This window comes from Kogia breviceps, chromosome 8 (assembly GCF_026419965.1).
Source record: "Kogia breviceps isolate mKogBre1 chromosome 8, mKogBre1 haplotype 1, whole genome shotgun sequence".
Classification (NCBI taxonomy): domain Eukaryota; kingdom Metazoa; phylum Chordata; class Mammalia; order Artiodactyla; family Physeteridae; genus Kogia; species Kogia breviceps.
Genome location: NC_081317.1, coordinates 35,250,622 through 35,275,503, shown reverse-complemented (window position 1 = coordinate 35,275,503; position 24,882 = coordinate 35,250,622). Strand labels below are relative to the sequence as shown.

Genomic DNA, 24,882 nt, shown 5'->3' with positions numbered 1-24,882 from the left:
CAATTGAGGGAACATTATACATTAATTCTATAATATAAAACTTTACCACTCGGGAAACGAATGTTAAATAAATCAAGGAGGTGACAAAACTATGTAGAGTCTACAACTGTAATAAAATACATTCTGTACATGGAAAAAGACTGAAAGTGAGTATTTAAAATAGTATGTTAGAGGATAAAATTATGGGTAATTTTTCCCTAAAACTTTATGTAATGAGGTCACATTCACTGCCTTTCAAAAATACTTATGAACCTTTCACCCACTCTCAAAACCCAGAGATTCCAGGACACAGATCAATGCACAGCCACAGACTGCCAGGGCTGGAAAAACCCACCTCCATCTGCTTCCAATGTGAACCTGAGAAGATGGTGACCAAAGAAAGGAAAGCCAGAACCACAGTGTCTGGGGGTTGGGGTGGGCAGCTCCTCCTGACCAGACCTGAGGAGGGGTTTCACACTAAAACCAGAGAGCAGTGCAGAAAGAATTTTCAGGAACTTCACTTAAAAATGTCTTATAAAACTGTTCTGAACTGCCTTTTTCAAAGCAAGACCAAAAAAAAAAAAGTCTTATTATTTTCAGTTAAATTCAGAAAGTATTTTTAGATGATGCCTTTTAAAAGTAGATAAGGGGAATTCCCTGGCAGTACAGTGGTTAGGGATCTGTGCTCTCAGTGCCGAGGGCCTGAGTTCAATCCCTGGTCAGGGAACTAAGATCCCATAAGCCATGCAGCATATCCAAGAAGAAAAAAATAATAAAAAAATAAAAGCAGATAAGGATACTTAGTGGTGAAAAGCTGAATGTTCTTCCCCCTAAGATCAGGAATAAGACCAGGATGTTCGCTCTCACCACTACATCTATTCTGCATTGTACTCGAGGTTCTAGATGGGACAATTAGGCCAAAAAAAAAAAAAAAAAGGTATACAGTTTGGAAAAAAGAAAAGAAATAAAGTTGTCTCTATTTTCAGATGATATATACAGAGAAAATCCTAGAAATCCATTAAAAAATTATTATTAGAACAAATGAAGTAAGTGTGCAGGAAACAAAATGAATATACAAAAATCAATTGTACTTCCATACACTAGCAATGAGCAATCCCAAAAGGAAATTAACAATTCCATTTATGATAGCATCAAAAAGTACAAAATTCTTAGGAATAACATAACAAACCAGTGTAAGACTTGTAATACACCACAAACTACAAAATATTGTTAAAAGGTGAAAGAAGATTAAATGGAAAGACACTCCATGTTATGGATCAGAGGCTTAACATTGTTAAAATGGAAATACTTCCCAAATAAATCTATAGATTCAACACAGTCCTATCAAAATTTCAGCTGGCTCTTTTTCCCCCAGAAATTGACAAACTAATTCTATAATCAATGTGGAAATGCAAGAAAACCAGAAAGCCAAAACAATCTTGAAAAAGAAGAACAAAGTTGGTGGACCCAATTTCAAAACTCACTACAAAGCTACAATTATCAGTATTATCTAGTACTAGTTTAAAGATAAACATTTAATCCAAGCAATAAGATTGAGAATCAAGAAATAAATATTTCCAATTACGGTCAATTAATTTTCAACAAGGGTACCAAGACAATACAATGGGGAAAGAACAGTCTTTTCAATAAATAATGCTGAAACAACATTCACATGCAAAAGCATGATTTTGGACTCCTACCTCACACTATATAGAAAAAATTATGTCAAAATATATCAAAGACCTAAATGTAGGAGCTAAAACTATAAAACTCTTAGATGAAAGAATAGGTTTATATCTTATGACCCTGGGTCAGGCAAAATTCTCTTAGACACAATACCAAAAGCACAAGCAACAATAACAAATATAAATATATCAGACTTCCCCAAAATGTAAAACTTTTATAAATAGATAAACAACATGTGATAGATACATGCAATAGAATATTATACAGTCTTACTAAGGAATGAAATTCTGATACATGCTACAACATGGATGAAACAAAAACATTATGCTAACTGAAATAAACTGGACATAAAAGGACAAATATTGTATGATTCCATTTATATCTAGAATAGGCAAATTCATAGATATAGCAAGTAAAACAGAGTTTACCAGGGCCGGAAGGATGGGGGAATGCGGCATTCGGTTTAATGCGTACAGAATTTCTGTTTGGGATGATGAAAAATTTCTGGAAATAGATAGTGGTGATGGTTGCTCAAGATTGTGAATATACTTAATGCCACTTAACTGTCCACTTAAAAATAGTTAAAATGGTGAGTTTTATGCTATGTATATTTTACATTAATCATTAATTAAAATTTTAAAACCTTAAAACTTTTGTGCTTCAAAGTACACCATCAAGAGAGTAAAAAGACAATCCACAGAATAGCACATAAAAAAATGGTCAATATCAATAATCATCAGGGAAATGCAAATCAGAACCACAATAAGATACGACATCACAACTACTACGATAGCTATAATCAAAAAGATAGACAATAACAAACTTGGCAAGAATGTACAGAAACTGTAACCCTTGTACACTGCTGGTGGGAAAGTAAAATGGCACAGCCACTTTGGAAAACAGCTTGGCAGTTCCTCAAAATGTTAAACACAGAATGGCCATACCCCCAGCAATCCTACTCCTAGGTATAGACCTAATCAATAGCAATTCTGTTCATCCACTTCATCAGGCCAAAAACCATGAAGGCATCTTGGTCTTTCTTTTTCTCATACCCTACATGTTATTCATCAGGATACTGTGTTAGCCCTTCCTTCCAAATATATCCAGCACCCAGACTATGGCCTCAACCTCACACTAAAAATAACCAGGGGATCCTTGGAGAAATGGCAGGAAAAGTCCAAATAAATCTGGGACATCATGTGCCAGGAAGCAAGGAAGTAATCAAAGACTACTGGGGCCCTAGAACATAGGAGTCAACTCAAAGAGGCTCCCACTGACCTGAGATGATATAATTTGAGCATCAAAAGAAGTATTTGTATAATGAATTAAAACATTAAGTAAATGAAACAAATAGAATAATGGAACAGAATAGAGAGCCCAGAAATATACCTACACAAATATAATCAACTAATCTTTGACAAAGGAGCAAATACAATTCAATGGAGATAGACTAGCCTTTTCAACAAATGGTGCTCAAACAACTGGACATCTACATGTAAAAAAACCTGAATCTAGACACAGGCCTTATACCTTTCACAAAAATTAACTTCAAAATGGATCATACACCTAAATATAAAACATAAACTTCTAGAAGATAATGTAGGAGAAAACCTAGATGGCCTTGGGTTTGGCAATGAGTTTTTAGATACAACACCAAAAGCACAATCTGTGAAAGAAAAAAATGACGGTGGAACTTCATTAAAATTAAAACTTCTGCTCTGAAAGACAGTGTTAAGAGAATGAAAAGACAAGCCATAGACTGAGAGAAAATATTTGCAAAATGCATATCTCATGAGGGACTTGTTTCAAATAAACGAAAATGCATGAGTTAATAATGATGGTAAAAAACAAAACAAACAAAAACAACAACTCACTATTGAAGGTGACAGGACACTAATTTATTACTCTGAACATTTATAAATAAAGCTTTATCCTGCCTTTCCTGAATGATATGGTAAATGAAAGTTTGTATTTATTGAGGAAGTTTAGACAATTAATGTAGAAGGGGTGATATAGTTAGAAAATCATCATTTTTCAATTTGATATGAAATAATGAATCTAGACGATGATCATCAATAGAGGCTAAAACCATTAGGTGAAAAATTGATGGGAAACATTCTAATGAAGGGACCAGACTGACCCCTTAAAATCATTAAAAGTGGAACTGATCAATTAAATATCATTAAAGGTGGGATAAAACATTATGTGTCCCATGAGGTGATGCAATAGAAGGAACCCAACATCACCAATAAACTGATGTTGCCTGAAAAATTGAATCTGAATCTGATCAAGCCTCTAGGACCAACTACCAGTTTATGGAAAATAGGGGAGACAGAGAAACATACTATATGACACCACATATAAGCAATCTTCCTTCCTTCCTCCTCAGTCTCACTTGCTGAAAGCCCCCATAGCACCCAAGAAGCCTTCATCTTACCTCTTCTGCTATGCATGTAGAGAAGTGTTAAAGAACACGTAATAAAAATGTTTGTAAGATCACTAAAACAAGAAGTCCTCATCTGTGAGGCAGAGACCCCCAGTGCGGCTGGGCAGCTATGAGGGTAACTGAAGGCATCCCCATGCTGCTGGTGGGCTCAGAGACAGGGCAAGAGGATATGTGGCAATGTAGCAATAGCACCTACCACAGGCAGTTTTAATACAAATTTAAGATAATTGGGAAAACTGACTGTCCTAATCCAAGAAGGAAATAACAAAACAACTAAAATATGTAACTAAAAACAGTATTGGACATTTTGTTTTTCACAACAACCACAATCTGTCCTTTCCAAACAAGAGTGAAAGGCAACAGGCCTAATTTCACATTTCTCAGTTTTATATGTACTTTCTCCTTCTGGTCTACCTCCTACCTGCCACTTTTCTTCTCTCCCAATACAAACAGGTTTCCTTCCACTTCTTTCACCCTTTGGTCAGACTTTATTTTCCTATTATTCACATCTTTTTCATAAGGTTTGTCAACCTAATGTGTGTTCATTAGTCTACATATTTCACACCACGTTTTCCAATTTATAGGATGACTTGGTCTTTGTACACTTCTACTTTAATTTTTGCAGTGTCTTTTAACAGAGTAGTCAAAGGATCATAAAATAAATGCAAATGCAGATTTCAGAAGTATATATCACATACTTGAAAATAACATCTGTCATTTATTTTTCCTTGTACCAAGCCTGACCTACACCAAATCTGACAGAATATTCGCGCTTTTATAAAACTGTGATGAAACCAAAAGTTACACAGAACCATATTCGTATAAATGAATCTTCCCGAATAAATCATACCTTCTCTATCTTGATTTCTACAGATCTCACATTCTATCTTCAGACTTGAACATAAAGAAAAATATATCAGCTTTTTAACATTTCTAAAGCATTATCAAATTAAATTCAAAACTCTACCTTATTTTCTTAAATTATGGAATATTATTGTCTTCTATATGTAGCTCAAGCAATATCTTGAAAAATCAAAGCTGGTCTTTGTGACTCTAAAAGCAAATTAGTGAAGACTCCAATCAACCATTATCCTGTACTCTACCTTAATTTACTTGTGCTTGATAATCCGCTTATGTGGTTTCCAACGTAGAGGAGAGGCAGAGGAAACAGCTTCAATAAAAAAAGAAAGAATATTTGGTTAGTACTCCAATAACATTTTCTTTCATATATAAAAATGGTGACATTCACTCCCCATCAGTAAGCAAATCATTCTGAGTTCCTTTCCTTGCAATGACTAAATTTTCCAGAATCCAGAACACATCATGAGTTTCTCCATGTGATCAAAAATAGTTAGGTAGGAAGTGATATCCATAATCATGGTGGTGGTGTGGAGGCTGGATAGAAATGGAAATCTTGACCTTGCCCACATTAGTAGATTATTTACCTAAAAGAAAGCTCTGAATAAGCACCTCTCTTAGGTGGAAACCCCTAGCCAGGTTGGTGAGTTGAGGATGGGTGTTTATCGCTTATAAACTATATAAATATAGTTTATGAATAAGATTCAGAAGGCCATTGAAAATGTGTGCAAACTTCTGTTATCTATGCATATATGCACTTTTCTGGACAAAGGCAAAGGTCTATATCCCATTGACATGTCACACAGTTGGTGACACTTTCAAAAAGTTGTGTATACTGGCCACATTACTTTGGAGTTACTTTATTTGTTTTAAAGGCCTAGAATAATTAAATATCTACCAAGATTAAACAATGGAGCTTGTACTTGAATTAGGTTTACTGAGCTATGAGCTCCTGCATTATTTTCTGATTGTTAAGAGAAATATTATTCAGAACACACTGAAAAAGAGATAAAATGTAACACCTAGTCTTCCATAAATGAAAACAAAATCCCTTCATAAGCTCATATGATAACTTTTAAGAACTTTTTAACTAATATAATACTCCATAGCTATCAAGATGAGTTCAACATTTCTTTTCCCACTAAAAAGACACTAAGCGTGCAACTCAGATATCTTTTGAAAGATTTTTAAATACTACGTGTCATCTGCAAAAAAGTTACAGAATTTCTTTATTAGGAAATTTGCTCAAGAAACATAAGCAAGATAATAGATCCAGGACCCTCCCTTTTATTCATCAACATTGTAAATGAAAAATGCTTGGGCATGCCATATCAGTAAACAAAGGATGTTGCAGCCTGATGGCTTGATAGCCACTACAGTCCCCCTGAAAGTGAGCCCTGAGGGAACTCAGGATGGAGAAAAATGGGCTTCCCACTGCCAAGCCCTCAGTCACTGCAGTCACCCCCATGGTGCACCCTGAGGAGACTCAGGATGGAAAGGAAGAGGATACTGGTCCCAGATAGCTAAGGTCAAATCAAAGGAATAATTTCAATGAGCCCAGACTCTTGCATCTTCCTATACATAGAAAAGCACTAAATTCATTAGCTTGAGATACTATCTGGCTTTCTTTAACTAACAGTAATCTTTTGAAGTTACAACTACCTGGTCTTTGTTGCAAAAACTCCTGTATATGCTGGCCCTTCCCTCACTTCTTTGGAGCAGTCCCTCAGAGCCACCTGAGAGACTGCCTCCTGGGCTTAAGTCCTCATTTTGTCCGCAAAATAAAACATAATTCTCAACTTCTACGTTGCATTTTTTTTCAGTCAACAACATTCTGGTTAACAGTGTACAACTGACTCAACAATCACACAGCTGGTGATATTACAACTTTAGAGGTTCTTAGGTATTGAAGAGAATCAGTTGCCCCTATTTCCATATACAATTCAAAATGAAGACAGTACTAACTTCTAGTTTCTGGTAACCATGGGCTAAATTATTTGTGCTAATTCCCCTGCTGATTAATTAATACATTAATTAATCAACTTTATAATTTGATAAGTTAGATATGCCTGTTTTGAATTCCAGGGGAACACTAAAAGAACTGAAACAGAGGAGTTCCACTGTGCACAATTAAACATTTTAATTCACCAGTAAGATTTAACTAATTTAAAATTTTAAGCACCTATGGGAATTCCCTGGCAGTCCAGTGGTTAGGGCTCTGCACTTCCACTGCAAGGGGCATGGGTTCTATCCCTGGTCGAGAAACTAAGATCCTGAATGCCGCAAGGTGCAACCAAAACAAAACAAAATTTAGGCACCTAATCATACAGCCTCAAAATACATAAAACAAAACAAAAAACCTGGCAGAAATACCAAGAGAAATAGACAAATCCATAATCAGACATAACGGCTGTAGCAATATCTCTCTTCTCACATACTCTTAAAATGTGACTTTGACACTCCCTTCCATCCAGAGGTAGGGTCTATGTCCCTACAGCAAAAGGTAACTGGAACACAGAAAAAATGTGTCTCAAAAAAACCTACAGCAAACAATACACTTAATGGCGAAATATTAAAAGTTTCCCCTTGGAGATCAGATAAAAATGCCCAGTATTTCCATTTCTATCAACATTGCACTGTAGGTCCTGTGCTACACAGTAAGGCAAGTAAAAGAAATGAAAGATAGAATGTTGCAGATACAAAGACAATATACAAAAGAAAGATAAAAATATGTACCTGAGAAGTGGAATATGTCCTGCCATATCAGTAAACAAAGGATGTCACAGTCATCAGCCATTGCAGCCACCACCTTTGCAGCCACAGCCTATGGTGAGCTGGTGAGCCCTGAGGAGACTCAGGATATGAAAACACAGGATACTGGTCCCAGATAGCTGAGATGCATACCAAAGGCATGATTTCAGTGAGCCCAGACTCCTGCATCTTCCCATATATAGAAAAGCTCTAAATTCCTTAAGCTGACATATCCAGTTTTCTTTAATTAACAATAATCTTTTGACGTTCAGACCACCTGCCATTTGTTGCAAACTCCTATATGTCCTGGCTCCTCACCTCACCTCTTCAGAGCAGTTCTCTCACAGTTACTTGAGATGCTGCCTCCTAGGCTTGAAGTACTAAAAATTCCCACCAAATAAAACATAACTCTCAACTTTTACATTGTGAATAATTTTTTAGTCGATATACTTCTAACTTTCCAAATAATCTGGGGTTATTTTGGCCATACCATGCAGCATGCAGCATGCAGGATCTTAGTTCCCTGACCAGGGATCAAACCTGTGCCCCCTGCAATGGAAGCGTGGAGTCCTAACCACTGGACAGCAAGGGAATTCCCCTGTTTTTAAAAGATACATGCAATAGCAAAAAAGAAAAAAAAAAGATGTACCTCAGAACAAATCTAACAAAAACTGTTAGAACTCTATAGAGAAAATTATAAAACTTTACTGAGGGCAATTAAAGAAGGGGTATGTATACCATGTACATGGATTGAAATATTCAATACTTTAAAGATGTCAATTCATTCCAAACTGTTTTAGAGCTTCAGTGTAATTCCAGTCAAAATCTCAAAAGGTTATTTTTCATGAAACTTGACAAACTGCTTCTAATATTCACATAAAAATGTGAAGAACCAAGAACTTAGGAGGAAAGACTTGCTCTACCAGATAGCAAGATTTTGCCTAAAGCAATAGTAATTACGACTGTGAGGTAATGGTGCAGAAACACAAATAGACAAATGAAAAAGCATGGAGAGCTTAGAAATATATGTGAACAATAGTACCATGATATAAGTGACACAATATTAAGGATAAACTTTTCAGTTGAGTCTGTGACAAATGAAAAAATAAATGAAATTGCACCATTACCTCACACCATCGACAAAAATCAACTCCAAGCAGATTAAAAACCTAACTCTGAAAAACAATATATCTTTTATCTAGAAAAATATCTTCATAACCTCAGAGTAGGGAAGAATTTCCTAAATAAGAAAAATAGTGATTAATTATTAAGGAAAAGACTGATAAAATTTAACTATTTTAAAATTAAGATTCCTTTTCATGATAAGGAATACATGATAAAGGAATACAAGATAAATACATAATAAAGAAAATAAAAAGATATGAAACAGAGCAGGGAAATATATTCATAATGCTGTATATAAGTAACAAGAGGACTATCATTGATATATTTTTTAAAACTCCTACACAAATCAGTAAGAAAAAGACATCAACCCAACAGAAAAATGGGCAAAAGTCTTGAACAAGTATTTCACAAAAGAGGATATCCAAATGGGCACTAAAAAATGAAAAGGCACTCAACCTCATTAATAAACAGGGAAATGCAAATAAAAGCCAAGAAGATGTCATTATGCACCCACAAGATCAGCACAGTTTAAAATGACTGGCATACCAAGGACTGGCAAGAATGAGGAGCAATAGGGACCTTCCTGCACTTTTGTCAGGAGTGGAAACTGGTACAACCACTTGGGGGAACAGTTTGCCATTAACTACTCAAGTTGACAATGTGCTCACCCTAGGAGTCAGCAGTTTCACTTCTTGATAAGCTTCCCAAAAAACTCACGCACATGTGCTGTTTTGGACTGAACTGTATCTGCTCAAAATTCACATTTTGAACTCCTAGACCCCAAGTGACTGCATGTGAAGATAGGGGCTTTAAGGAGGTAATTAAAGTTAAATGAGGTAATAAATGTGGGGTCCTAATCCAATAGGACTTGTGTCCTTATAAGAAGAGGAAGGGACCCCTGGAGTGCATAGGCACAGAGTAAAGGCCACATGAGGTCACAGTGAGAAGGCAACTGTCTATATGCGAAGGAGAGAACTCTCATCAGAAACCAACCCTGTTGGCACCTTGATCTTGGACTTCCAGCCTCCGAAAGTGTGAGAAAATAAATTTCTGTTAAGCCACTTAGTCTGTGGTATTTTGTTATGGGAGCCTTAGGTGACTAATACTTGTGCACCAAGATCCAACTATCAGTATGTTCAGAACAGTACTTTTTATTTTTCTAGGGCCCAAACTAGAAACAACCCCAATTACCATAAACAGTAAAACAGATAAATAAATTGTAATATATTTATACAATGAAAATAAAAGAATACAGCTACACACAACAATGTGGATGAATCTTACCAACATAATATTAAGTGAAAGAAGCAAGATACAAAAGAATATATAGGGTTTAATTCCCTTTATATAATATCCAAAAATAGGCAAACCTAAACTACATAATTCAAGAATACATACAAATTTAGAAAAATTACAAAGAAAGCAAGAAAATTATTACTACAAAAGTCAGAATAGTGGGTAAAGAAGGATTTTGTGATCCCATCTCATGACCTAGGTAATGATTACAAGGGTAATTATTCATTCAACTACACAGTCATGTATGATGCCTTCTTTCCTATGTCTAGATCATATTTCACAATTGTTCAAAGTATTTAAAAATTATATCATAAGCTAAGTGTAAGCAAGCCCAACAATATTCTGATTTTTCTTTTGATGATTGGGTTAATATCTTTCCTATACTTCAATATTTTGTTTTTCTCTTTTTGTGGATGCCCCTGATTATTGATGCAGTAAGCATGTGCTTAGTCGACCTGATGAATAATCCAGAGCTAGATGCCAGTGTTTTTCCAGGCCTGAGAGACATGGCAGTGAACAAACCATGTGAGGTCCTCACTCTCAAGGAACTGCAGTCTGATTTAACCTCTCTAAATCCAAAAATGTCACCATGATTGATTTAATACCACCTGTCGTATGGGATTGCTCTAGGAATTAAATGTCTGGCCTCATGCATATCACCCAGCACCTGTACAATAAAAGTTAGTTCCATTCCACATTCCCAGGAAGGAATGGCAGGTCTCATGTTTCTAGTTCCACCGTGGAAAAAAAACTACGTATATCAAAATGTGTTTATTCATTGTTCTACTCACAACTGTTATCAATCCAAGCTAAAAATGAAAATTTAAAACAGGGATCAACAAATTGGGAGAGCCCAAGAGATAAATCTAACCCATCTTTTATTTATGCAAATAAAGTTTTATTAGAACACAACTACTCCAATTCATTTATATACGTATCATCTACAGCTGCTTTCATGGTACAGAGCTGAATAGCTGCAGCAGAGATGGTCTGGCCCACAAAGCCTAATTATTTGCTATCTGGTCATTTACCAGATAAGCTTGCCAATTCCTGTTAGAAAGCTTTGCCATTTCAGAAGACACATAGTATTTATTTAATATCCATTGCTAAGCACATACTTTTACTATTATTATGTTACGTTAGTGGACCACTGAATGATATGAAATCTTTATTAAGACGTTTCTACCCATTGTCAGCAGGAAGCACAGTGTGTATAGAAACGGAACTGTACTCTAAGATCAATTTGTAATTCTATAGCATTTCTACATCTTCCATCATAGCTATATGTACTTTCCATCACATACCTTAATAGGAATTTTCTTGTCAAAATCAGGGAAGTGAATTACTTTATTTAGCTTGGACACATATAGTATCATTATGGTAACTGCCATCTAAAGAAAAGGGAAGAGAAAAACTTCAGCAAAATACCTGGAAAGACTATTTGAGGTACAAACACATCATCAAAAGAAAAGAGATTCACCAAAAATATATACATATCTGAAAAGTCCATTTTCTAGGTTGCAAAAAAATTATTATTCTTTGAAATATTAAAATTGTTTTTCTTGCTACCGTATAGATTGCACCAGAACTATAGGCAAAAAGTATAACATCAAATATAACGTATATATGATATCTCAAGGGGCTCAAGGAATGACAAGAGTGGGAAAAAGGAACGGTGTCCCCCAAACTGACCAGAGTGACCACAGTCGGTGAGGCTGCTTGTTGATCCTGGACCATCCTTCCTATGTACTGAGCATATGGTCACTTTACCCCAGAAAGTAAGTGTGGGGATGAAAGGAAGGGGGAAGGGAGGCAAACTCCATACATAAATGTATTTTGTAAAGTATAATATTTCTATAACACAAAAGTCAAATTAAGAGGAAAACAAACTTTAAAAGGGATTTATTTTTCTCTCCAATCTAGCCGGTGTTGCAAAAACATCTCATTCAAATGCTATTAATCTGGATTACACTAGGTATATCAGAAATACTCCAGATTATTATTATAAAATAAAAAGTTTTAATATCTTTCTACACAAATTTTAGAATTTACTTTTCTCCAATTTAGGATGCAAAAATTTAAGGTCTCCTTCAAAATGATTATCATCCTAAACCTTGAGCCTGAGTGTACAAACTTAATACTTACAATAGATTTATATAATTCAAGCCCATCCTGAATTATAATTATAGTTTGTATATATGACTTACTTTATAATTCTTACAGAAATATACCAACACTTACTTAAAATATTCTGCAATTCAGAGTTTTTAAATTTGGTCTGCTGACTTCCTCCCCCACAAATTGCAAATCATAAACGTTTTTACCTTAATTGAGTACAATCCAGTGAATTTATTTGCCTTGGGCATTACAAAGGGCACATTACCACATATTATTGATCTTTTAAAGTACTTTTTAACATATTTTCACATTGAACCATAAAGATATAAATTTTTTGACCTTAAGGAAAGATATTGCTTCCTCATGATTTATTTCTCCCTAAAATGATGTACAAAGAGTACCTTATTAGCAAAACATTTAACTAGAATAATGTTTAATCATATAAATTCCAGATTCACAATTTAAAATTTAGTTAACAGATACAATTTTTATAATTTTAAGTTTTTCTCCTTATAAACTAAAGGAAAACGAAACCAAAAAAACTTTGGTGCCTGTTGCCACGTTCCTACTAGAAATCATCAGCATATGACCAAAAAAGTTAAAAAGCCACAAATTAATATTAATGGAAAATTTCAGAAACAGCCAAATGGGGTAAGTTTGAAAGTTTATCCAAGTTTATCCTTACACTTGAGAACAAACATCACAAACTTCAGGAAGGAAACTGCAAACATGTTTTGTTTGGCCTGTAGAGAGCTTTATGAAAATATGAATCTGTTGCCACCATTTACAAATTAGGGGGTTTGATGTAAAAATTAGATTTCCCTGATCCCTAGTGGGCCTCACCTCATCTCCCTAACCCTTTTCTTCTCAGGCACAGTGGCTTAAACTGTGCACACTCATCTGTTATCCAGCAGACCTTGGAGGCTTTCAGTCTGCTGCCCCTTGCTTTAGAGTAATTAAATTCTATTAAGGAAGTTAAAATTAGTTGTTTTTTCCTACAAATACAGCTGTTCCTAAATTGTAAAATGAAATAAGATGTGTGTCAATACTTCATGTTGTTTCACCAAAAGTACCATGGTCCTCTGCCAGCTGAACAAATTCATAAACCACAGTCTTAAACAAAAGCACTTAAAATTTCATGATGTGTACTGACAACTAATTAAGAGGGTAATTTTTTTTTTCACTTACCTGTCCAATTCCAAGAACAATTGGTGATGGGAAACTACAAAGAATATAGAATAACAAATAATATTAGCAACTGATAAAAAAAGTTGAAGACAACACATAATGATAGGAGTTATTAAAAAGTCTTAGACTTTTTTTCAGTCTTAGTGAAATTGTCAAATTTGTTCACTTTTCATTTGTTCACTTCTTTTCCATTTTTTAAACTGATCATTGCTAAACTTGGGAAACTTCTATTGCCCCTTGAGGCAGACTGTTATATTAACAAACAACACAATTGTATATGTAGACAGCTAAATTAATCTGGGGATAAATTACTAGAAATAATAAATAACTTTAGCAAGGTTACTGGATACAAGATGAACACATGAAAAAAATCATTTCTATGTCTATATATCATAAAAACACAACACAAAGAACATAAAAATTTAAAGGTATTCATTTACAATAGCACCCAAGAAACATCAAATAACACAAACTGGGTATTTTATGGTAATAAGGAATTATTTTTACTTTTTTAGGCATGAAATAATATTGGGGTGGTAGTTTTTTTTTAAAAAACAGAAAAGTCCCTCTTATCTTTCAGAAATTCATATTGAAATGCATATGACAATACATTTTTAATTTGCTTCAAAATAATCTTGAGGGAGAAGTTGGGATTGAGAGGAGGAGTGATATAAATTTAACAAGGTTGTGAAACTGGATGATGGCTACATGGAGATTCATTATACGATTTTCCTTTTTTCAAAATAATATACCCAAGTGCAAATCTAATAAAAGATTTCCAAGAAATACCTCTACATAGAAAACTATAAATCAATATTTAAAAAATTAAAGAAGCCCTAAATAAATTTCATGGATTAGAATCAATATTGCAGTGAACCATTATCCACAAACTGACCTATAAAATAAAATCTCTCCGTAAAAACACAAGCAGGTATTTTGTGGAAACTGACAAACTGATTCTAAGACTGAATGAAAGCAAACATGATCCAAGATAATCCTGAAGAAAAACCAAGTTGGAGGAATGACTCTACTGGATGCGAGGATTTTTTTTTTTTTTTTTTTTTTTTGGCTGCACCACACTGCATGCAGGGATCCTAGTTTCCCAACCAGGGACTGAACCTGTGCCCTGCAGTGGAAGCATGAAGCCCTAACCACTGGACAACCAGGGAAGTCCCGAGGATTCATTTTAAAGTTACAATAAATGAGAGAATGCAGTATTTGTAAAATGATAGCCTAACAGGACAAAGCAAGAGAACACAAATGGGGACAGATACATACCTTTATGAAAATCTGATTCATGACAAAGATGACCATGCAAACAGTAGGGAAAAGATGTCTTTTAACAAATGGCCCTAGGTAACTGGAATCAGAATCTTAACCCCTACCTCATACCATACTTAACAAGGCAGCACATCACTTCACTGGAGTCACTCATTTTCCAGCCCTTCACTGGCTCCCAGTCATTCTCAGTCCACTAAAAAAGGGGGAATATCACCTAAAAAACCACCACCACCACCACCAACAACAACACCTTAGCCCTCAATCTGTATGTCAAAGGGAAACATACCTATTTCAGATAGGGTAAGAAAAGAATAAAGAACCAATCTACCTTATCAGAGGAAACTGAATGACTGTCTGGACAGCACCACTGTGAGAATAAAATGAACTCTAATGGATGCCAGATGTGCCACCCAGACACCCTCTTCTGGACTGAAGCACTCATCCCCCAGTTGCTCAAGAGCAACCCCAGCTGAAGAAAGCTGCCTTGCCGATAGCACCCCCACTCCCTGAGAGCCACCTGTGTTCCAAGCCTGTGTGTCTATGCAGGGGTATAAAAGCCAGGGACTTTCACCCCAATTCAAGACAACTCTGTAGAGCCCTTCCAGCTCCAGAGAGCCTAGGATCAGGCTTTGTTGTGATAAAGCACAGCCCAGCTTCTCCCTCTACCTAATCCTGCTTCCCTCACTCCCCAACAGGAGTTGGTCCCAAGAGCTCTGCCCAGTATACTTCCCTTGTATCTGAGAGTCTCCTTGACCAGGAATACAACCTGCAACATGAAGCAAAATAATAAAACCACAACATAAACAAACAACATAACAACAACAACAAAAGGCTTACAGAAGGCAGACAAAGAGATCAGTCTAGAAGAGAATATAACACAGGGAGAGAAGGCACCCTTTATAATTGCTTCCAGATATAGAACACCTTAATAAGAAGAAATCAATAAAACAAGAGCTCAAAATTGAGATAACAAAGCAATCAAGTGAGATGAAAAGACACCATTATAAAGCAATTAAATTCCAATAAAGATGTTAAAAAAAAAAAGAGACCCACTTCTGACCTAGGGACACATACAGACTGAAAGTGAGGGGATAGAAAAAGATATTCCATGCAAATGGAAATCAAATGAAAGCTAGAGAAGAAATTCTCACATCACACAAAATAGACTTTAAAATAAAGGATATAAGACACAATGAAGGACAATACATAATTATCAAGGGATCAATCCAAGACAAGAAATAACAATTGTAAATATTTATGCACCCAACATAGGAGCACTTCAATACATAAGCCAAATGCTCACAGCCATAAAAGGGGAAATCAACAGTAACACAATAATAGTAGGGGACTTTAACAACCCACTTTCACCAATGGACAGATGATACAAAATGAAAATAAAAACGGAAACACAAGCTTTAAATGACATATTAGACCAGATGGACTTAATTGATATTTATAGGACATTCCATCCAAGAACAACAGAATACACTTTCTTCTCAAGAGCACATGGAACATTCTCCAGGATAGATCATATCTTGGCTCACAAATCAAGCCTTGGTAAATTTAGGAAAATTGAAATCATATCAAGTATCTTATCCGACCACAATGCTGTGAGACTACATATCAATTACAGGAAGAAATCTGTAAAAAATACAAACTCATGGAGGCTAACAATACACTACTAAATAACTAGGAGATCACTGAAGAAATCAAAGAGGAAATCAAAAAATACCTAGAAACAAGTGACAATGAAAACATGGTGACAAAATACCTATGGGATGCCACAAAAGCAGTTCTAAGAGGGGAGTTTATAGCAATACAATCCTACCTCAAGAGACAAGAAACATCTCAAATAAACAACTTAATCTTACACCTAAAGCAATGAGAAAAAGAACAAAAAATCCCCAAAGTTAGCAAAAGGAAAGAAAACGTAAGGATCACATCAGAAATGAATGAAAAAGAAATGAAGGAAACGATAGCAAAGATCAATAAAACTACAAGTTGGTTCTTTGAGAAGATAAAGAAAATTGATAAACCATTAGCCAGATTCATAAAGAAAAAAAGGGAGAAGACTCAAATCCATAGAATTAGAAATGAAAAAGGAGAAGTAAAAACTGACACTGCAGAAATACAAAGGATCATGAGAGATTACTACAAGTGACTGTATGCCAATAAAATGGACAACCTGGAAGAAATGGACAAATTCTTGGAAAAGCACAACCTGCCAAGACTGAAACAGGAAGAAATAGAAAATATGAACAGACCAATCACAAGTACTGAAATTGAAACTGTGATTAAAAATCTTCCAACAAACAAAAGCCCAGGACCAGATGGCTTCACAGGCGAATTCTATCAAACATTTAGAGAAGAGCTAATATCTATCCTTCTCAAACTCTTTTAAAATATAGCAGAGGGGGGCTTCCCTGGTGGCGCAGTGGTTGAGAATCCGCCTGCCGATGCAGGGGTCACGGGTTTGTGCCCCAGTCTGGGAAGATCCCACATGCCGCAGAGCGGCTGGGCCCGTGAGCCATGGCCGCTGAGCCTGCGCGTCCGGAGCCTGTGCTCTGCAGTGGGAGAGGCCACAACAGTGAGAGGCCCGCGTACCACAAAAAAAAAAAAAAAAAAAAAGTGGTGGAGGGACTTCGGTGATCCTCAAAAAATTAAATAATTAAATGAAAGCCCCCCCCTCCCAATTTCCCACTCCTTTTTGGATTAAAGAAAACAATTTATAAAGAAATGAGTAAATAAGTAGAATCTATAATATATACTTTATATAAAAAGTAATTCAGTCTATGAATCTTTCTCCAATCCATCCATCTAAAAAGATGTCTGAAGTTATTGCCGAATGTCAGTTATAGTAATTTTTAAAATTTTACCCTAATATTTTTATTTTGTTTGAATTCTTTATAATGATCACACAGAATGACTTTTCTTTAAAAAAATATTTCAAAATATTGATTCTAGGTAGTGGGAATATGCGATATTATTAGTCTTCTTTGTACATTTCTGTATTTAAATAACTCCCAATTTTAACTGAATTATTTTAGGAGTGAATGCAAGGAAGTAAAGACAGTATGTGTGCACAACTCTTTGAAGAGTCTGACTCTGAAAGGAACAGAGAAATGAGCACCCATGTGGATCAAGGGAGGGTTATTTTTGCTTGAGAAACCTAAACATGTTTTAAGCCGGTAGAGATCGGTTGCTGACACAGAATAGAAGAGGATAATGAAAGGAGCCGGGAGAAGGGGATATCCAGAAGTGGGCAGCTGGACCTTCCACAGGAACAAGCTCCCTCCATCATAGCAGAAAGGGGACATCATCTGACGGTTTCAACTTCCTCAATGAAGTATCAGAGGAGAGTGGAGGATGGGAGTGTGGGAGGTTTCAGGGTAAAAGAGAAAGTGGGAAGGAGTCATTTCTGTGACAAGGAAAGCAATCCCCCAGAAGAAACTAGCACGTGGTACTAGAGCCGGTTGAGGCTTGTGATCAATTCAACGTCAACCCAGCTAGCCCGGAAGTGTTTTTTCTCCCAGGACAGTCAAAGCTGCTCAATGCCGAAGGAAGGATGCAGAAGGTAGGCTGTGCAGGACAAGTACCAGCCAAGGTGGGAGCTGGAAAGGAGTCTCATGGCTTCCAGCGCAGGGGCCCTCCTGCTGGACCAGGAGGGAACGGATGCCTGAAGGGCGATGTGGCAGAAATGAGCTGGGTTGCAGCGCAGAGCGTGGACATCCTGAGCAGGGACTGGAGTGGCTGGCAGGGTCACACTGAGCACACGGCCCTAGGAGTGACCACGGGATGTGGGACAAGGCGGGCTGTGATGGTTCAGCGTGTGTATCCCAAAGCCCTGAAGGCTTATGCGAGTCTGGGTGGAGAGGAATACCAGGACTCCACTAAATGAGCCACAGAAGCTCAGGAGCCATTACAGAGAGGACAGAAAGCGAGTGCTGAGTCTGGACTCTCCACAGAGCAGGGGCAGTGGGAAGCTACGAGGACTCAACCCCACCTCCTGGCCACACCTGGGGTGTGACCAGGGTCCAGCTCCTTTCCAGGGACCAAATGGAACAGTATCTTCGGGAGAGAGCCGGTTTCCATCAGAGTAAGAGAAAATTAGGAGTTGTTTTTGTTCTTTAATATAGACTTCCAGCACCCACCACTGGAGACTCGGATTCAATAGCTTAAAAAAAACAAAATCTCTCGGGGCTTCTCTGGTGGCGCAGGGGTTGAGAGTCCGCCTGCCGATGCAGGGGACACGGGTTCGTGCCCCAGTCAGGGAAGATCCCACATGCCGCGGAGCGGCTGGGCCCGTGAGCCATGGCCGTGTAGCCTGTGCTCCACAACAGGAGCGACCACAACAGTGAGAGGCCCGCGTACCGCAAAAAAAAAAAAAAAAAAAACAACAACTCTCCAAGTGATTCACATTACCAAGCAAGTTTGGAAACCACCGTGTTAAATGATCCTAAAGCCTTCAATTGCATAAAAGTAGACACACAGCAAATATGGAGCAAATACTTGTTGAACTGAATACAACTAAGTTTATATTTTTTATTAAGCATCATTAGTAAATCTTCGCATGTCATAGAGAATAGTATTAAAATAGCAATAAAAAAAACAACTCCAGACTGCCTGCACAACCCTCATGAATATGATTCCGAAGAACCACTAGTGTCACAAAGTGGCCACAGATTCGTCTTCTCCCTCTCACCCCAACAGGGTCTGACAGTCCAAGTCCTTCAAAGGCTCTCTCTGTCCAACCAGGTAAATTTAGCATCTCAACGACCTAAAACTAACAAATAACTAAGACCACCCATCAGTCTTGTACCCCAACCAGACACAATCTACTCAAACTAGAAGAGAAAAAAACATCCCCTGAGCTACATTCCCATAATCCTGCAAATTAGGTGACTACAGAAAGGTCCTTCCTTCTATCCTACAACACAACATTCTGTCCTCAAACAGCTAATGTTTGGATCAGATTTCTATGGTTTATTGTTATAACCAAATCACCCTAACCCTCTTCCCCTCAAAAAGTGCTCCTAAAGTATTTTAAGATGAGAGAATAAACAGTGTTTTTCGAACAGGGCTCTCCAACTGTATATTACATTACGGAAATGTGAAATATTTGCTTATAAGGTTATAAGGGGCTTTGCCTTGCTGAGACAAAAACTCAGTCTCCTCCTTCAATCATGGAACTCAAAATTTTAAAGATGAAAAGGCTAGAGCATGAGATGTCTCATATAAATTCTTTCTGGTCAGACACTATCCTTCATCTTCCAAGCACTTAACCAGTGTTTATTGGTCCTGCTTCCAATAAGAAGACACATGTTTTTGGAGGCACTGACTGCCGCGGTCAGTGAGCACACTACTTAGTCAAGAGCAGAAAGTAGAGACTTATCTTCAAACTTCAACTGACGTAACTGTCAACACTCCCCAAAAGCCTATTAATAGCATTCTCTTGTTTTTTACAGTAGGTGTTTAAGTTTTCTTTTTCTTTCATTTGCTTGCATTGTATACTAAATGATCCATGTTTATGTATCTATTCACTCCAATTTCTTTGAGGGAGGGTTTCTGTTCCCCATGGATACCAGTAAGCATGCTGCAACACACTAATAGACCTTGTAAAGAATATCAATAGCCCTAGGAACACCAGAAAATATCCCAAATCCATCCCTTCCCTCCATATCCACTGCTACCCTCCACCCCAGTCCAAGCCACCACTTAAAATTATCTAGAATATTACAATCGATTCCTGGCTCCAATACCATCAGTTTTTCACCCACCCAAGAGCCAAATAAATCTTGTTAATCATACAAATGATGCCATGTCACTACCCATGCTAAAACCTTCCAAGGGACTTCCAAGTGCATTTAGACTAAAATGAAAACCATTTATCATGGTCTCTCTATCTCCACCCTGGCCCCCCAATATCTGCTCTCAACACAGCAGCTAGAGGGAGTTAGATCATGTTACTCCTTTGCTTGACACCTTCCAGAAGCTCCCTCAGAGCTTCCGCAGTGGCCACAAAGGCCCTACACAATCTAGAAATCCATTACCCTGGGACCCTATCTATACCATTCCCACCTAAACTCCTTACTCTTCCATGTTGGAATGTTCTTCCCCCATCTCCCTCACCTTACTCATGCCTTGGCTCAACTGTCACCTCCTTAATGAGGCTTCACTGATCACGCTGAGACTGAAAACTCTTCCCCATGCCCACAGTCCCTAACTCCCTTTCCTTATTTTTTTCTCCTGACCACACAGCTGCATCTGACTTAATATAAATTCTACCAGTTTATTTACTGATCCACTAGAAGGCTCCGGGTATGCTCCAGGAATATGGATGGATGCTCCACGACATATGGAATTTTGATCTGCTTTGTTCACTTCTGTATCGCAAATGCCCAGAACAGTGCCTGGCATATAACAGGGGCTTAGTGAATATTACTGAATGAATGAAGGAACTGATTCTGCCTTCCCTGCCTACCTCCACGTTGTCTTTCCTACCTTCTCCCACTTACTCATTCTAGCCAGAATGACACTCTCTTCCTCCAGCAGGTGAAGCTCATGCCCACTTCAGCACATTTTCTTCTGTGTGTAATGCTCTAGCCCCAACCATTCCACCCCAGGCACTCTCATAGCATACCTGAAATCACCTTGCTTATTCATGAGCCCACCTGTTTATTTTCTGTCTCTACCGCTGATATGGAATCTCCACAGCAGGAGCTTTGCGTTTTTCAGAGCTGCTTCCCTGGTGCCAGTGATGGGCTTGGCACATAGTAGGGGCTTGGTAAATATCTGTTAGAGGTGGAACCAGCCAAGCTCATGTAGGTCTCAGCTTTTGCAAGTATAAAATAAAAACAAGATACCCTGACGTCTCTTTGGGCTGAAGATACTCTAAGGTCTCTTTGGGCTCTTTATAAAATTCTGATTTTACATTCTTGCAGCACAGTATAGTTTACAAGGAGCCCTCACTTCTGACAGCTCACACAGAGATCTGGGAGGTAATTCACAGAGTTGTAATTATCCAGCTTTTGCATCTGAAAAAACTGCCGACTTTGAGGCTGGCCCAAGAGGCACAGCTATTAAATGGTGGAGCTGGGTCTAAATTCACAGCTCTTTCAATGCCAATACAACGAAAGCAGAATTAAACAGGATTTTCTAGTCTTTACAAATAGATTCAAGGAACTACAAATTTGCTGGTTTACTGCACATTCATCCAAAAAAGTATAGAATATGAATTTTTAATTGTTTTCCCCATTTTTCCATGAACATGCTGATAATCTGAGAATGATCAAACAATGCGAATAAACTTATCCACTCAGGACTTTTCTGATGGTTGAACATCTTGATTTGTATAAAGAACAGTCACATTTGACGAACACATTCAGATCACTTGTTCCAGCTCACCGATACTCGTGAAAGCACTGGGAGGCAGCCCTACAAGCACATCTTGTAGCTGTGCCCGCACTCACTGAGAGCAGAATGACTTTCCTAGGTTGTGATTTGGTTTTCAGAACACTCCGAAGGTCCCGACCCTGTGAAAACGTGGTCCATGTGCCGAGCACACAGCCGCCCACATTGGCACGGGAGTCAGCAGTGAGGCTCCCCGCTCGCTGTTCCCGCCCGCCCGTTGACCAGGGCGCGGCCAAGGTGCACCGAGGGTAGGGACAGCCCCGCCGCTCTCCCCAACCCGGGGACCTTGGGGGCCGGGGCAGCTCCCGCAGGACAGCGCGGCGCCGGAACGGGAAGGTCCCGGGGCAGGTCGCCGCGGAGCAGCCGGGGGCCCCCGCGGACCCCGCCCGGACCTCTGGCGCCCGCCTCACCGGTAGGTGGTCAGCAGCGCCTTGTTAACCAGCACAAGGAGGAAGGAGCAGGTCCCGTAGGAGAGTGCCGACAGTAGCTTGGCCACCCGGGAGGGCAGCCGCGCGGAGGGGTGGTCCGTACCCGCGCCCTCGGCCTGGCGGCCTGCCGTCATGTCCCGCGGCTGCCAGTCTCGGCCGCACTCCGGCGCGCGGTGCCCCAGTTCCGTCCCCGCCCCCGGCCGGCACGGGAGAGGGCGCGGCCGAAACAGGAAGGGCCACGGCGGGAACCCTGCAAGCCCGAGAGCCCTGCCGGGCGCCCCACGCTGCTGGCGCGGGAGGAGCGGGTTCGACTGGAGTTCGTCCTCAAAAGCACCACTCTCTGTCTGTGTCTAAAAGGAGAACAGAGACGGGTTTGGGAGACTTTAAAAACCCTACCTTACTCCAAACTGTTGCCTAGGTGAGAAACGTTAAGACTTGGGGTTTGTTTTGCTTTTTTTCCAGTATTTTTAACTGACAATTTACATACAATGAAATGCAGATTTTACGAGTCCACAGTCCATGTTTTGACAAATGCATACACCCGTGTAACCACTCAAGTCAAAACATAGAACATTTCCATCACCCCAAAAAGTGCCCTTTGTGTCCCACTGGTCGACCCCCCCCCATTTCCTTCTGACTTCTATTACCTTGGTTAGATTTGCCTTTTCAGAAAATTCATATAAATGAGCATGTACTCTTTCAAGGCTCTTTTAGCTTTTATTATTTTTGTGACTCACCCATGTCTTTTCATTGTTGAGTAGTACAATTTGTTTATCCATTCACTAGGTAGGTGGTGGGCATGTTTGGTTGTTTCCAGTTTAGGGCTGTTACCAAAAAAATGCTTCCATGAACATTCGTGTACAAGTTTTCTGTGTGAACGTATATTTTCATTTATCTTCGGGAAATACCTAGGAGTGGAATGGCTAGGGGTATAATGGGTGCAAAGTCTCCAGGCTTTTCTTGCCTCTGGGTGCTTTAAGGCAGGTTCTCCCGCTACCCATTTCTTTTCTACATGGGTGCATCTAAACATCAGGTTGTTGTTCATGTTAACTGAAGGAGGGCCTCCCAGAACTGCCTACTCTGACCAGAGTCTACCTGCTCTAGCATTTTTTCAATTAAATGTACCATATTTTCATTCTAAATAATTAATTTTAAAAATCTGACATTTCAACTTTTTAGAAAAGCTAAAGATTTCAAGTTAAATAGATATTTGAGCCTAACTATATCGATGCCATGCAATGGTTTTCTATTGGAGTCACTGAACAACCCAAAACATTTTCAGCACTGATAAGAACTAAAGCAGAACTTCTGACAAATAACTAGCACTAAAAGAGCCAGAAAGGGAGAGCCTACATTACCCAAAACAGGAAAGGAACAAACACACATAAGACTGTTTAAAATAGAAAATAAATTCATATTCAAGTTGAACCCAAAAATCTGAACTTGGAAGTCATTTTGGTTAATTTCCTCAAAAAGATCAACTATGTTTCCAGTCAGTCTCCAAATAAGTTTTGGCTGCAAAACAGTCCGGCTTCCCCCCCCCCCCCAACATGTTGCACAGCATGCAGGATCTTAGCTCCCAGACCAGGGATCAACCAGAGCCCCCTGCATTGGAAGCTCGGAGTCTTAACCACTGGACCACCAGGGAAGTCTAAGACTATTTTAAAGTCACTTTTAAAGGCAGCCTTAATCATATTTGCATTTAATTTGCTTCTATATACATACTTTTAGGAACTTAAGTCACTGTCAAAATCTCATCCTTACTTTGTTTAAACCACAACTCACACTAAAGAGTTGCTTGTGAAATTCTTTTGCACAAAGCCTGGACAGGCTGAACCTTGCCATTGCAAGTAAACAACTAAAGATCTACCAAAAATAACTAATAAAAAAATTAAATTTGCTTGACTAAGAAAAGTAATCAGGCCCTGAGTGGATTCTATGGGTTTGACCCCAGATACAACACATACTGGATACAAGGGAAATGAAATCCCAGTTGCTGATTACCCTAACATAAAGCCTGGCATAGAGCTGGCAATAGTTTAATACTTTCTTACACCAGCATTTTTAACACTGTAATAATGAAACAGATGAGGAAGTTAAATGAATATCTATATTCTAAAAGGCCATAATTTTAAAGTAAGAAAAAGGAATTCACATCATGGTTCCAACTATGCTAAAATGATGCCTGGAATGAAATATAAAATGCACCAAAATAATAATGATGGGAGAATGTATGGCTATAGGTGACATTTCTTTCCATCTTTAGATTTTCATATTATGGCTATTATATTTTTAAAAAGAAAAACAAATTATAAA

The 24,882-nt window shown here is 38.2% G+C and overlaps 1 protein-coding gene across 1 annotated transcript in view; it reads right to left on the bottom strand.

The window, feature by feature from the left end:
• The window catches only part of SLC35D2 (solute carrier family 35 member D2), a 46,485-nt gene extending 23,746 nt beyond the window's left edge, over positions 1-22,739 (bottom strand). The window contains exons 1-4 of the mRNA XM_059071775.2: positions 22,549-22,739; positions 13,448-13,481; positions 11,446-11,532; positions 5,215-5,282 (exon numbers count right to left, since the gene is read on the bottom strand). Of these exons, the coding sequence (XP_058927758.1) occupies positions 5,215-5,282; positions 11,446-11,532; positions 13,448-13,481; positions 22,549-22,700 (341 nt within the window). The 5' untranslated portion in view covers positions 22,701-22,739. The remainder of the gene's footprint in view (positions 1-5,214; positions 5,283-11,445; positions 11,533-13,447; positions 13,482-22,548) is intronic.
• Positions 22,740-24,882: the final 2,143 nt, after the last annotated feature.